The following is a 15,124-nucleotide window of genomic DNA, read 5'->3' as shown; positions in this document are numbered from 1 at the left end:
CAAGTTTGTCCCCTCTCTGTAATGTCTTTCTAGGCTTGGGACAGACAGGAACCCTGCTGTTGCCAGTCTACCTCATCCCATGCTCTTTTTTGTCGAGAGCCATCCCCAAAGGATGGGAACAGCAGTATGAAAATACCCAGCAGCACCTTTAGTGCAGAACTTAGGTTTGAGATTTTGGAGTCATTTCACAGAATAATAGAATGGTTATGGTTGGAAAGGACCTTAAGTTCAAGGTGACATTAAATGACATTAAGTTATTTCTTGACTCAATGCTCCAAACACTGTCACTCCTTAAGGCAGCATTGCAGTAGCAGCAGCCCCTTTCTGGGGGTGGCTGTGGAGTACTTTACAGGGCCTGTTCTGAGTCTGCTGGCCTTAATCTCTGGGTAGCTCTGCATCCCCTCCCTCGCAGGGCTTGCCTTGTGGCAAAGTGGCAGCACTGCATGGCACTGGGATGTAGCTCATGGCTTAGGTTGTGGTCTTCAGAAATCAGTGTCCCTGATGCTTCAGGCCTGTCTAATGACACATTTCATATGCTGGTACTCAGAGGTTTCATGTCTTTTATAGTGTCAGGTAACCCTCAGTATTGGTCCAGAAGGGGTGACTTGCCAAAGGACCAGTGATGAACTCTGCAGCCAGTCATTTAAATTGCCAAAATGTGAACATTGCACTTGAACCTCCCTTGACAAGAGATTACTTATAACTTCTGATAAAAGTTCGGTGTGACAGTGACAAGCTCGTGAAAGGTCAAAAGGGTTTTCTGTAGCTTAGGAGTCCACTAGCATCAAGCAGGGCTCCCACAGGGAGACCAGGTAGGATGCTTGCTGTGTGCTGCACTTGCAAATGCAAATCACATCTGCACACATGCACACACCACGTGTTGAAGCAGATGTCATTTTGTTCAGCAGTTTGACTGCAACTTGTGTGCATGTGTGTGTGCATGCACATGTGTTTTGCCAAGTTGGCACAGAGGCTTTTGAGAGCAGCAGGGCATGCCGGTGTAAGCAGTCACAGGTTCAGTCACAGGTACCTTCCAAGTCGTGAGTCAGTTGCTTGCATCGCTAGGCAAAGGATGCTAAATGTAGTGGTGGTGAAGTCCTTATTTCTGCAACACCATCAGGAGGACCAGATCCTGCATTTGGGTCATCACTCCAACAGCTCTGAGGGGGTGTTTTGAAAAGAGGGGGCTGATCTTTGGGACCAGCCAGCAAATAACAGGAGTCAGATGCATCTGTGACTGAGCATTCAGTTAAAATGAAGCTGAATACTGCTCCTGAAAGGGAACCTGCACATTTGATATTGATGTTTGCCCTTTGAATTTCTGTGGCGTGCTTTCTGCTGTCACTGAGCATCCCCTCGTCCTCTCCTTTTCCACCATACAGCTGCTTTTCCAGCAGCCCTGGCAGAGTGGCACGGCACAATCAAGACCCCTTGTCCAGTGTCTTCCCAAACAACAAGGGAAATTCAACCTTGCCCTGAAAGCCAGGCAAGTGGAATTCAAAATGTGCTTTCCTTGGGAGGGAAGTGCTGCTAAGACTGACATAAAACCTTGCTGCAGTGGTGGTGTTGGAGCAGCTGATGCACAGTGGATGTATTTTTGGCTTCCTTGAATCCTGATTCCTGATGCTGAAGCCATGCTTTTAGACATGAACCTATTATTTCACATGGTCCTCCTGATTTGTTTAGTCAGCTAAATTTGCTAAATGATTTACAGGGCTGCAGAAATGTCCCCTTTGCTGGCAGTTGCTCATTGAAATACATTTTGGAGAGTGTCAAAGCCATTTCACTAAGAGTGACGTCTCCTGTTTGAGGAGCATTGTCATGGCAACTATGCCAGGGGCATGCAGGGAAAAGCAACTCCTATTTATTGGAAAGGTTACAGCAATTATTGGCATAAGGGGGGACCTGGCTGTAAAGAAAAGCCACATGCGCATTCAATTGCGTAGAGAAGCAAGAAGCACTTGTATGAGTTTCCAGTTGTTTTCCTTGGGGAAAACATGTATGAGGACAATCAGGGAAAGGGATGGGGGTTTGACCTAGAGGTCCTCTCCCACACAAACTCCTTCATTATTTTATTTCTTACCATTCTTGTTTTTCATTTCAAGTTTTCCAGCATAGGTTTCAAATCCAGCCTTGACCTCTCTTTAGCCCCACTCAGCACATGTCTCTTCCCTGCAATACACCACTCCGATCACTCGCCTCTGTGTGAACCAGGGCTAATCTTGCTGGTGGAGCATTATGAAACGCTGGAGCTATTTTCTGCCCCCTTTGTTACCTGCCTGCATTACCACAGAGCTGACTGACCAGCCAAGCACCAGGAGAAGATCCCAGAAAGGCAGACAGGGGATGCCAAATTTTGTCCCTGAGCCCTGCAGACCTAGAACTGTGCTTTGCAGGGTTTTATACTGAGCAAAGATGTTGGGCTGGGCTGAGCCCTGGGCAGTCAATCACTTGCTTGCAGCGTGGGCTGAATTTTTAGGGACTAATGTTAGTTTTCAGTTGGCACGGGCAGGGTTGTGCCAAGCCAGGGGAGAAGTTATTTCTGCTCTGTCAGCTTTCCCAGGCGCCTTAAGCAATTGCTGCTGGGGGTGGTTTTGATCAAATTCACAACAAATGTGTTTTCCCCCCTAGTTGTTGTCACTTGTGTTGCACTGTTTGTGCCTGCTGTGCTTGGAGATTGAGATACTGATCTAGGTGGTGTCTATCCTGTTTGATCCCCCAGTGATCCTGTCTCCAGAAGGCACCCTGGGAGCTCTGAGGACTGGGGATCATGATCACTAGATCACTAGACATGATAGCAGTGGGATTGGGAAAGAAAAACAGCAGCACACTGTTTACTTGTCTTACTGTATCCAGAGCAAGGGGAAAGGAAAGGTCACTCCTTCAGCTGTCCTCGGACAGCAAAACATTCAAGCATGACCTAGGGCTCAGGTCCTGTTTTGGGGCAGATCAAGAGAGTGCCATGCATCTTTGCCTAGCTGGTCCCTTGCAAGATGTGACATTGGCAGAAGAATGAAGAAGTGTGTTAGCCAGAGTGCAAAATTTACAGTCAGTCAGAACAAACATTGAAAAAAATGCATTTCTGGTCTGACAAATCCTGTCCAATATGGTCCTCCTAAGAGGAAAGTCAAGCAGTGTTCAGTCTAGCATGTGAAATCATCTTACCTGGCAATTGTTGCTCCTGAAAAGTGTTTTCTGAGGCACTGAGCATCAGTTGCGCCTGTCATCTGCCAGCTCTGAGCAGCAACAGCTCTCAAGTCCTCCTGTCTCTGCAAACCACCTCTCACATCTTGTGATGTGAGAAGATCCAGCCAAGAAAGAGATGGCTGTATCCTTTTCCAGTATTGTCCTGGTAGTGATGCTCTGGAGCAGGCCAGTGTTATATATTTGAGCCTTATGTTGTCATTTAAAATCAGTGCATCCTGAGGCCAGGGGAGTGGTTGGTTTGTGCAGCCCTGTGGTCTTACAAAGATTGATTCAGCAAACCTTGGAGAATGAGGTGGAGAGCAACAAGAAAACAAGAGCAGCCAGATTAAATTTGGCTCCAGAGGTGTGGGGAGCATAGAGGGACCAGTTCCCCTTCCCTTTGTTTGCAGTGCCCAGGCTGGACTGCTCGATCATGGTGGTTTTAGGCACTGGACTGTGCAGATCTGGGCTGCTGGACCAGCAAACCAAGCTGCCACATCAGATCAGCTCACATCCACAGTTCCCAATGCATGCATCAGGCTTAGCTTCAGGCAGGTTTTCCTTTGCCCTCCATGTCATGTTTGCAGCATGCTGCAGGCAGAGTTTTCATGAAGTACAGGTATTTCATTCAGCAAGGCTTGAGTCAGTGAAGGACCCTGCACGGGTGATCCACGGGATCCCATCAGCAGGGACAGAAACCCTAATGAACCCTCTCCTCTGTCAGAGACCACTGGGTAACAGCTAAAATCATGTGTGACAGAAGGTTGTTTGCATAATCTGGCCCATTTCTATGCAACTTCTGTCCCTCAGAAAGGTGAATACCTGCACTGGCTGAACAGGCATCATGTTGCCCTCTCACGTGTCCCCTGACAGGCACACATCCCCTGTGCTGGGATGAACACCTCCACCACAGACCTTGGTGTCTCTCTGCGTGTGAGGCTGTCACCTCCTCACCATCAGGTGCAATTTTGTTGTCAACTGGTGGAATAAAAGCCTGATCTACTTCTTTTTGTTCCCAGCAACACTACTTCCCTCCTCAAGTAGCTGTCAGAAGTTTGAGGGATAAAGCTGATAAATGCATAAAAGCACTCTCTGATGCCCCAGTCAGAAGACCTGTCTGCTACAGAAACAGATAGAGGAGCAGTTTGCATGGCCCTGGCTGCTGCTTCTGGTGGTACCCAGCCCTGGTGATGGTCACAGAATCATAGAATCAAGTAGACTGGAAAAGACCTTTAAGACCAAGTCCCACTGTTACCCCAGGACTACCAAGGCTACCACTAACCCATGTCACTAAGGGCCTACATGGTTTTTAATCACTTTCAGGTACGGTGATTCCACCACTTCCCTGGGCAGCCTGTTCCAATGCCTGATCACCCTCTCAGTGAATATGTTTTTCCTAATATCCAATCTAAACCTCCCCTGGTGCAGCTTGAGGCCATTACCTCTTGTCCTGTCACTTGTTACCTGGAAGCAGAGACCGACCCCCACCTCATTACATCCTCCTTTCAGGTAGTTGTAGAGAGTGATAAGGTCCCCCCTGAGCCTTCTCTTCTCCAGACTAAACCCCCCAGGTTCCTCAGCCATTCCCCATCATACTTGTGCTCCAGACCCTTCACCAGCTTCATTGCCTTTCTCTCGACCTGCACCAGCACCTCAAATGTCTCTTTTAGTGAGGGGAATGATTTGGGAACTTTCTTCCCTACAGGACCAGGTCCCATAGAGAAGCCTGCTTGCCTTTCTGCACTGCTGTACAGCCTTCTACACAGTCACATGAGCTGCACGAGGCAAGGAGTCTCCCAAGCCATGTGCCCATCCCTCATGGCAAGCTTTAACTTCAGCTAATTAAGTGACTGGCTGGCGAGCAGATGTATGAGAAATCAGCGTGGCAGCTTTCTGCACAGACTGAGAACACGTGCTGGAATGGGCAGCACCACTGGTTGTGGCTTTGACATATCACCTCCCTAATGCGCATCCCTCGATCACAGCAATACCTTCTTGCTGTGATCACTGAACCTCTGGGTGGGAAATATTTGGCTATTCAGGGGTCGGAGCTGGCAGCACCAAGCTTAAGCAACAGGATCCACTCCCTACTGTGTACCCTCAATGTTTTAACTATGAATCTGCAATTGAAAGTCCTCCAAGCTACTCATGTTGTTCTCTTGGGTGATCAGTGAAAGCTGGATGGGTGACAAGCTCCGTAAGTACATTGTTCCCTCTACTGATTCAGGAATAAGTGTCTGTCTGTCCAGGCAGTAACAGCATGCTATGTTCTTACTGGTAAGCAAGTTACTGACTGCTATAGTTGGTTGTGTGTTCAGAGATGAACATCTTCCTGGCCCACTGGAGGCACCATTACTGGCTATGTGCAATACTTCTTAACTATTTCAGCTCCAGCTCGTGGGTGATCTGGGCACAATGATGCTTTCTTAGATGCTAGATCTCTGATCAAGGTGCACAGCAGGGTTGAGGTGGGCAAGATGTTCAGATTAGAAGGTCTCTGGATTAGAAGATCTCTGGTCCAACCTCTTCTTAGAGGGCCAACATCAAAACTAAAGCTAGTTGCTCAGGCAAGCTTTGAACATGTCCAAGAATGGAGGTAGTTGGCCCATTCTCTCAATAATAAAAAAAAAAAAAAGAAGAAAGTAGTGTTAAAAAGGCATGACTACAGCTCTGAAAGAAAGCTAAGAGATACATTATACAGCAATGAAAACCACCTTTCACCATGCTGAATCTGAGCAGCAGTAGGAAGTGAGTGCTGGAGTTGAGACATTTCTGCTCCTTGAGATCTGGCCCTTTCCAGAGATGTGCTCAAAAATCACAGGTTGGCTGGCATACTTTTGCCAAGTACACATCACTTCCTCAGAGCAGCTATTTGCTGTCCATGACACTGAGCTGGCATTATCAATAACATTTCTCTCCCTAGCATATGAGATACCATAAATGCCAAAAGCTTAGCCAAGCTCAAAGGGAAATGGGAGAAATCTGCAGAGCATAACTAAATCACAGAAACCTGGTCTGGTTAGGAAAATCTGGGATTTAGGAAAGCATCAGTTGGAAATACTGTATATATGCCCATCCTGCTCTTACATCCTCCTGCTCCAAGGTGCTCTTGACAGTTAGAAGAAGAAGCTGTACTGGATGGCCATTGGGTCCAATAGGGTGTAGCAGTTCTTCCCTTGGTGCACCAGCATCATCAGCCAGGAGGACTTTTCTGTGGGCTGTTGTAACTAAGGGTTGTGTGGGAATGCTCTGTTAAAACACCTTTGCAGTTCAAATGAAATAGCATGGTTTGAAATGAAAACTAAATCCTGATGGAGAGCATTGGACTTGCAGCGATGTCAGAGATTTGTATGCAGTGTTCATAAAGATACCATCCTTCTCTTTTTGGTGCTGGATGTCAGCAAGAGGAGAAGAGCTGGAGCTGCAGTGCTGCAAGATTTGTTTTATTCTTTGATTTCCGGTACATGGAAATGAGATGAAACTCATTCCCTCAGCAATTGCCTTGGCTACAGGCTCAGGGAAGAGCAATTTCCAGTACAGAAATGCAGACAGTTGGGTGCACTATGGGTGCCCTCAGCCTTCACGCCAAAGCAGGGCTCTTAAGCTCAGGTGAAATGGACTCAGCACCAATGGAAGGAGAACCCCAGCAGCAGCAGTGGTTTGCTGCAAACTTGCCCCATGGTGTAACTGGGGCTCACTGCAGTGAGCAGGGAGGAAGGCAGGAGATGTGCCAAGCCTGATGGCTTAGGCCAACTCACAACTTGGGTCAGCAAAGGGACCTCTAGCCCTCTGCACCCAGATCTGTTGGAGAGAGACTCCAGGAACTGCTCTTTCCCACCTGCAGTGTGACCAAGGTACAAAGCAGGAAAAAAATTCCAGCTTTTCAAGGGCCGTGGTGTTGCACACTCATGGGATCTTGAGTATTTGGCTTAACTGCTGAGCTCCTGGAGATGCTAGATTATGGCAGAAACACCACTTTCATCCTCAAATCAAGTCTGATTCTAGACCTCCTGGGGGATTTGAGGAACAGCTTGGAAACACCACGTAGATTGACCCCAGATTTGCATGAGGTGAAGAAAATGTGTAATGGTTTAGAGGCTGCTTTAATCTTCTGTTTTAATCTTCCAGTTTTTTCCCTCTGTCTCGTGGATTTGGGACTCCTGGTTTCTGTCCCTGCAGTGACTCAGCAGTGGTTTTTTCAGGGTGCTATACTGTCCCTTTTGGTTTTTGTTTACACAAGTGGTATCCCATCTTGTGCTGAAAGAGCCCCTGAGCCACAGGAGAAAGAGATTTTAAACACACATTTCAGCATCTACTTGCACTGTTGGGACTTCAGGTCTGCCATACTTTGTCCCATTGTGTCCAGCTAGGGAAGCCAAGGAGCAGACATCTCAGCTGCTACACTCAGCGCTGCAGCCCACATCACACCATGAGCCTTAGCAAGCTGTCCTGACTCTGCCAGGCACTCCTGGTCTGCTTCATTCGCACCGTGTATTCTAATGCAAGAAGATCAGTCTTGCACAGCAGCTTCCAGTGCCTAAAGGGGCTACAAGAAAGACAGAGAGGGACTTTCGACGAGGGCCTGGAAGCATAGAACAAGGGGGAATGGCTTTAAACTGACAGAGGGAATATTTAGATGAGATCTTAGGCAGAAGTTGTTCCCTGTGTGGTGAGGCCCTGTCACAGGGTGCCCAGAGAAGCTGTGGCTGCGCCATCCCTGGCAATGTTCAATGCCAGGTTGGATGGGGCTTGGAATGACCTGGTCTAGTGGAAGGTGTCCCTGCACATGGCAGGGGGCTGGAACTGGAAGCTTTAAGATTTCTTCCAACCTAAACCATTCTGTGGTTCTATGTACCTCTGGAAAAGAGGACTGCAGACAGCATGCTTGCAAAACTGGACACTGAATGCAGCAGGAGCACAGGACTAAGTGAAGCCACTGGGAATAAGGGCTGCAATGCATGGGCTGCAGAGACAGCCTCACACTAGCTCAATGCTGCTCACATCATCACAGCCTGTGCTATTGAACATATATCTACCTGGGAGGATTGAGAAGCAGAGACCATGTCAGAGGGTCCAGCAAGAGCAGGGTGTCATCAGCGCAACCAGTGGACATCCTAGACTAGTGTAGAAAGCAGTCCTTGCTCTAATGCAAGATACAGTGTGGAGTTACCTGATCCTCCTCCTTCTCCACTGATCAAACCCTGCCACATCTCCACATGTGTGGCTGCAGAGGGGCTTTGCACCAGGCAAAAGGCAGTGTGGTGGAGATCAGGCATGTTCTAAGAATAGCCTGTGTTATTTTCACATAATTTGTTATTTCTCAAACAGATGCAATCTCAAACACTATCAGGAGGAAATCCTTTTCTCTGGGATTGCAATCTCATCCTGCGGACAAATTGACCTCAGCTATTCTCACCCATTGGAGATTCATTCAGAGAACAGACTTGACATTTATTCCTCCAATCCTTTTTCCCAACAACCTCGTTCTGCAGAAACCGCAGCAGTGCACATATCTACCCAACAAAGAACACTTGCTCACGCCCTAGAGAGTTCAGTTGGAAAACTGTGGAAGAGCAGCACCCTTTGGCAGTGGCATTTAAGGTGCCAAGGCCACATTATTCAAGGAAGTCCTTCTGATGTTGGGTCTAACCATTAGCCACAGGGTTTTCAACTGGCACTCAGGATTCTTTCTGTGAGAATTACTTTGTGGGGCTTTGGGGAATGCCACACGCTGCAAGGCAGAGGACACCCATAGGAAGTTTACATCTTGATACCTCTGCTGCCCTCTGAATTGATAAAGGCAGCTTTTTTAATTAAATTTTCTGAGAAAGGTCTTTTTTCATACATGGGGCCAGGGTGCAGTGTACGTTTTTAATGGGAGTTGTCAAGAAAATTATTGATTTTGTTAGTAATGCTTTTGAAATTGTGCCATTCCGCTAATTCTGTCACGTCCTCTTCGAGAGCGTTGCTGAGAGCATTTTTGCATTCTTCATCAGTTTTTTAATGCACAATAATTCCCCCTAACTCATCAATGCAAAGCAAGATCAGCTGTGTGCTTGGTGAACATTTTTTCCTATGTACAAACTTATTGCAGATATAATTATAAACAGAACAAATTGTTACAGATATTCATTATAAAATACATTTACACTGAACCATGCTGCATTGTTAGAATGTTCATAGCCATCGCTTGCTCTTGACTAAATGGTTTCATTATAAGCATGAAGGGCAAACTTAATACACTTCTGACTCATAGCAAACAGCACAAGAAATCATCCTGGTTGTTCCTCCAAGTGCTTGGCGGTGTTTGCTCTGAATAAAGTGTCAACTCTGCTGCCAGATACTTGTCAGCTTAACAGAGGGGCTCTGGGTGGCAGTACAGACATTCAAGGAAGGGAGAAAGCCAGAAATTACGGCAGCATGGCCTGAATTTCACTCCCCTAGCGCGTGGCTTTCCTCCATGTTTATGGAGTTTCAGTGCTGGGACCTGCTAGGAGCAGCAGATCCTCCTTGATCGTATATTCGAGCAGCCTCAGGGCTGCTCTGGCTTGTGCTGGCTGCCCATGGAAAGCGCAGAGGAGCCAGGGATGGGACAAGAGGCTTTTCTCTGAAGGATGGGACAAGCTTGGTCAGGGGGAGAGTGACTGGGACATTTGTTTAAGAGCATTCACAGGAGGGCAGTGCCATCAAGAGTGGCACAGAAGCAAACCCAGCCATGAGGTCTGCTGCAAGCAGAGGGCTGCAGACAGTCACTGCATTGCCTTTTGGTTTCTTGTTGGTATTGCCTTCTTATTGTTTGTGTGGGACAAGGTTGGAGCCAGCAGTAGGTCCTGTCCCACGTGCACACAACAGCGAACAGGGAGCTCCAGGCAGGAGCTGGGTCTGCTGGATTTCAGTCCCACATCATGTCTTTGCAAGGGCTTTGCACTGTAGGAAAGATCACAGTAGTGTTGTGTCCCCCTTCCTACCCAGTTCCTCCTTGTACCTCAGGTTGGGTCACCTTCTGGCAAGCAGCTTTTGGCTGGGTGTTTCTGGACTACTTACATGAGTGCCTGAAAATAGCTGGAAAACTTCTGTGCTATTTTTTTTTCCCTGGTAGAGCAATTTTCACTCTATTGGATGCCCCAAGGAGCAAATCTCTCTGCTGATGGCCACAGCTTTTGCCCTTTGTGGCGTATGCTTCATGGCTGTGCTCTGAGCAGGAGCTCTGCTTATGGACCTGCTCTGCTGGTGCCATAGCGGCAAGTTCAGCAACCCTGGGCCATGTGAGAAGAGAGACTTGCTTCACAACTCTCAAACACAAGAGCCAAAACCTTTGAGGCTTGGGGAAGGATGTGCTGCTTGCAAAGGAAAATAAAGAAGTGAAATCTCACCATCAGTGAAGCTTTCCTTTACCCTAACCTAACCAAAAAGGCCATCTTTCCCATATGTTCCCTCCAAAGAAAAAGTCCTAACTCCAGCATCCCTTTTGAATTTGTAAATTGGAGCCTCCAAAGCCCAAACTGATCAGCTGATCATGATGCTGTGCATGGATCTGCTATTCCTGGTGAGACAGAGCCTCTTCTGTGTGCAGGAGTTGGTTTAAACAGTGAATTGTGCTTTCAGAGGCTTGGTCTGTGCTGGTTCCCAGTGCTCATACCCCCAGGAGCCCACGCAATGTGTGCGAACTGTTCTGTACCCTGGGTGTTTGGAAAGGAATGTGTCTTGCTGCCCCCAGGCTAAGGCACTTCTGGGGGAGGCTGGTCCAGGCTGTGTCATATCTAGTCATAGTCCCTGGCCATGCTGGGGAGGATGGCACCCTGTGAGCTGCTGGTGCTTTGATCTTGTTGTCTATGCTCATCCTGAGGCAAGCTCAGCCCATCGGCTCCGTGAGCTGCTGGTGCTTTGATCTTGTTGTCTATGCTCATCCTGAGGCAAGCTCAGCCCATCGCCTGTGCTACCAAACCTACTGTTTTCTGTCCGCAGCCCCCTTCTCCTGCCATTTCTACCCTGCTCCCTGTCTCTCTGCTTCCCTTTTCCCCCCTTACTCTTGAATCTCTATTTCTTCTTCTCTGTTCCAGCAAAACGATATCAATCAAGGTGATAGATGATGAGGAGTATGAGAAAAACAAGACCTTCTACCTAGAGATCGGGGAGCCCCGGCTGGTGGAGATGAGTGAGAAGAAAGGTGGGGGACGTGATCCGGGGCTGAGCCCAGCCTGTGTGTCCCTGTCTGGCTCACTCATACCTGGCACCTGCAACACCGAGCTCACATCCCCAATGCCTATGGAAAAGGGCAGGAGTGAGAACGCTTCCCATCTCCCCTGAAATCAGACATGCCCCATCCCACCATGGTCCAACCCTGGCCGAGTGATGGGGATGCTCCTGCCCTTACCCATACGCCCCAGGAGGGATGTGCAGCAGCTTCCCCCTATCCAACCATCTCTGGCACCACGGCACCCGGGCAGACGTGAACTGCATGCATGTGTGATGCCAATCATGTGTTTGCCTTTGTCTTGTGTTCCCACAGGAAATTCATTACCCTTAGAGTACTTGACCGTGAGGAGTATGAGAAAGAGTGCAGTTTCTTCCTTGTGCTTGGGGACCCGGTGTGGCTACGACGAGGAGTGAAAGGTGTGAGAGTAAAACCAGACCAGCTCTCGAGACGCTGCCGTCCGCTTTCTCTGTGTCTCCCTACTCTCACACTCCTTTCTCCTCGCACTTTGGCTCCCGGCCGTTTTGCCCTCCCTCCTCTGAAGCTTGGCCACTTTTTGCTCTGTTTTCTTTCCTCTTTCATTTCGGGAGGACTCCGTATCACTTACAAGGGACCCCAGGAGCAAGATGAGCTCTTGGGGTGGCCCCCAGAACACCTAGGCATGGCACAGTGGGCATCACCAGAGACATTTTGAGAGCAATACCTTGCCACATTACAGCTACACCTTCGTTTCATTGAGTAGAAACTTCAGTCTTGAGAATTTAAAAGGCAACACTGCATCATTTTTATCAGAAGATAAAATAGCTTTCTCTGGAGATAAAATGCATGGCCAGAGCAGTAATTCCAGCCTTTTTATACTGGCACTAGGATCTGAAAATAGCTAAGAATCATGTCACAAGCAGGTTAATACTGTAAGATGCAATCAGTCTACGAGAAATCAGGTTATACTCAAATAAAGTTTCATGGCTCTGCGCTGGATAATAGCTTCTCATAGGATTAATAAAAACAATTTCCTCCTTCAGCACATTTCTTAACCAATTGCAAACCTTCCCAAAAATACAGTTTACTTGGTTTTCCATACATTTTTTTTTCTGCTAGGAAATTAAGTGAAAATTGATGGCAACAGCTAATTCTGTGCACTATTGGTGGCTGAGCAAGAAGCAGTTTTAGAGTTACTTAAGATAATTAGTTGCCCTACAACAGACCCTCGTTAAAGCCTTTGTGAACAATTGGCAGCAGCATTTGGTCTGTCTGCCTTGGAGCTGCTTTCTAATTTCTGGGACATAAGCTCTCCCTTCAGCAGGCATGGGGCTGTAACACATTATTAGTTCAGGACAGAAAGGGCCCCTAGTGTTCCTCATGCTGAGTGGGGACATGCTACTCTATTTCAGTCTAAAAACACACCAGGCAGCTATGCCACATTCCCCTTCAGTGCAGGTGCCATCTAGGTCAGCTGCATCATCCTCTCCATCATATTCCCTGCCGGTTTATGTGACCAGCTAGCAGAAGCAGGGCTAAAAAATCAGACATTGGCATGGCCCAGCTCTGCAGGTGGGATTCATATCATTAAATGATGCTGATGGCATCATGGAGCGTAGCCAGCATTGCCAGGATAAAGTGACACATGGGCAACTAAACTCAGTGGCTCCAGCTTTGCCCACCTTCATGGGGGCCAGTGTGGGCTCAACGTTACGAGGCTGGCAGGAGCAAACATGCTTTCCAGGCCCCAGGTTTGAGAACTGTGGTGCCAACCCATCAAGTCCCAGCTGAAAGGAAAAGGAAAAGGAAAAGGAAAAGGAAAAGGAAAAGGAAAAGGAAAAGGAAAAGGAAAAGGAAAAGGAAAGATCCTCATCTTCCTGGTCACAAAGATAATGGAGGAAACCTGAGGGAAGCTCAGCTTTGCAAACTCACTAACTGGAAAGCAAGCCAAGATTTTTGCGGGGGCTGCAGACAGAAGGACAGGCTGCATTGGCCATGCAATAATTTTTTTTAAATTTGTTTATTTTTTAACTCATTTTTTGTGCTTGGTTTTGTACAAGAGGCAGTGAGGCAGAGCAAGTGATGTGCTTGGCACCTGGGAGATGACAGGATCTCTGAAATGTCACCCTTGGGCCATGTAACCATGGTGGGGTCTGCACCTCAGGGGCTAGAGACACACTGGTACACTAAGGGAGAGGCTTTTTCTTTGGAGATCTAAAACGTTGAGCAACAAGATCCCTGAGCCAAGCCTTGCCACAGATTTTTCTTCTCTCATATATGTCAAGAGCACAGCTACATGCTGGAACTATTGCTCCCCATTAGGCAGGTGGAGGAGGTCAAAGCCAGTAGCCACTGCACATGGGACATCTTGTGTCCTCCCCTGGGGCAGAACTGCCTCTGAGGCCAATGGAAGATCTTGCACATACAATTCAAAGGGGAAAAATGAATTTTGGAAGAGTGACTTGTAATTCCGTATCCACCCCATGTCTGCAATAGTTTTTATTTTAAATCCGTAGTTCCGTGAAACATTTCTTTTCCTTTATTTTTAGTGCCTTTTCTTCAATGCTAATGGTATCCTGCAGCTTTACAGGTCCGAAATGTCTGCCCTTCGATCTGGAGTCTTTCTCTGGATATTCCTTTTGATTTCATTATTCATTTACTTTTCTTCTTCTGTGTTTGTCTCTGTCTGTCTCCTTCACAGCCCTGTTGTTGAATGAGCTTGGTAAGCGTGCATTCGTTTTTTCTTTTCCATTTTTCCAGTTTGCATATTTTTGGAAGATAATTGATTTTGCTTGACATTTTTCTTTGCTCACACCATTCTCTTTTAGGGTGGTCAGCATTATTTAAGTAAGTTCAGGTATCTAATGCCACATCTTTCCTTGGTGCAGCGCCTCAAAGTCACTAATGTTAACAAGTGGTAACCCACTGTGGCAAGGAGCATTTTTGGGGGGTGGTGTTGTTACAGCCATAGTAAATCTGCCGACATCCCGAGTTACAAACCTGCACCAGGCAAATTAACCTATTGCCTCTTACATGGCAGAGAAAGGATTGCCTGGTGACTTAGGGGTGCTTGTGGCTGGACAGGAAAGTTGGCCAACCCCTTTTGAAGAGATGGTGCCTCCAGTCTTGGAGAGATTTAGAGCCCATTCAGCCCCTGAATTTCATTGCTGGCCATTCCCAGGGTAGGATGGCCACGGAAAGAAGTGAAGCTGCCCTCATTCCCTGAAATACCCCTAGCCCCAGAGCAGGCTCACACTGTTTTGACTCACTCCACAGCATATATTAGATACTGGGGAGTGGCAGCTTGCAGATGTGGGTTGAAAAGCCTGTGTTCAGGTCTCCCCACCACTATCCCAAAGGTGTGTGTTGGGGAGCAGTCCTCCCATGTCCACAGTTCTTGGTCATGGGGCAGAGAAGGACCACCGTGTGGGCCGCAGGGTGTCAATGTTGCTGTGCCAACACTAATTCTTCCTCTCTCTTTCTCTTTCTCTCTCCCATATTTTTGGTTTCATCTAGGTGGCTTCACCATCACAGGTATGGATTTCTGCTTTCCTTCTACCTCCCCTTACCCTCTTCTTAACGGCCATATGCTTACCCTGCTCTTTCCTCTTGATTTCCTCTTTGCTTTTGTTCTGTCCTGGAGGGAAACTCTGGAAGGGTAAGAAGGTGCCGTGCCGCAGCCGGTCACACTAACAGTGTCCTCACACAGAGTGCTCTGCCTGCCACACACACCTAACCCACCTCAGGGAGGGTGAGCCATCACCC

General features: G+C 47.7%; 1 protein-coding gene across 15 annotated transcripts in view; it reads left to right on the top strand.

Annotated features, from left to right (window-relative positions):
* The window catches only part of LOC104403526 (sodium/calcium exchanger 1), a 104,171-nt gene that overhangs the window by 79,689 nt on the left and 9,358 nt on the right, over window positions 1-15,124 (top strand). For 2 of the 15 annotated variants that reach the window (XM_010011688.1, XM_010011684.1), the window contains exons 2-4: window positions 11,696-11,799; window positions 14,061-14,081; window positions 14,876-14,893. In XM_010011688.1, coding sequence (XP_010009990.1) covers window positions 11,696-11,799; window positions 14,061-14,081; window positions 14,876-14,893 — 143 coding nt within the window. Of the gene's footprint in view, window positions 1-11,246; window positions 11,363-11,695; window positions 11,852-14,060; window positions 14,088-14,875; window positions 14,894-15,002; window positions 15,018-15,124 lie in introns of all 15 variants that reach the window. The other 13 variants (XM_010011690.1, XM_010011687.1, XM_010011689.1 and 10 more) reach the window with 11 other exon arrangements.

This window comes from Nestor notabilis, unplaced genomic scaffold, assembly GCF_000696875.1.
Source record: "Nestor notabilis isolate BGI_N333 unplaced genomic scaffold, ASM69687v1 scaffold16093, whole genome shotgun sequence".
Lineage (NCBI taxonomy): Eukaryota > Metazoa > Chordata > Aves > Psittaciformes > Psittacidae > Nestor > Nestor notabilis.
This window is presented reverse-complemented; position numbering and strand designations above follow the sequence as displayed.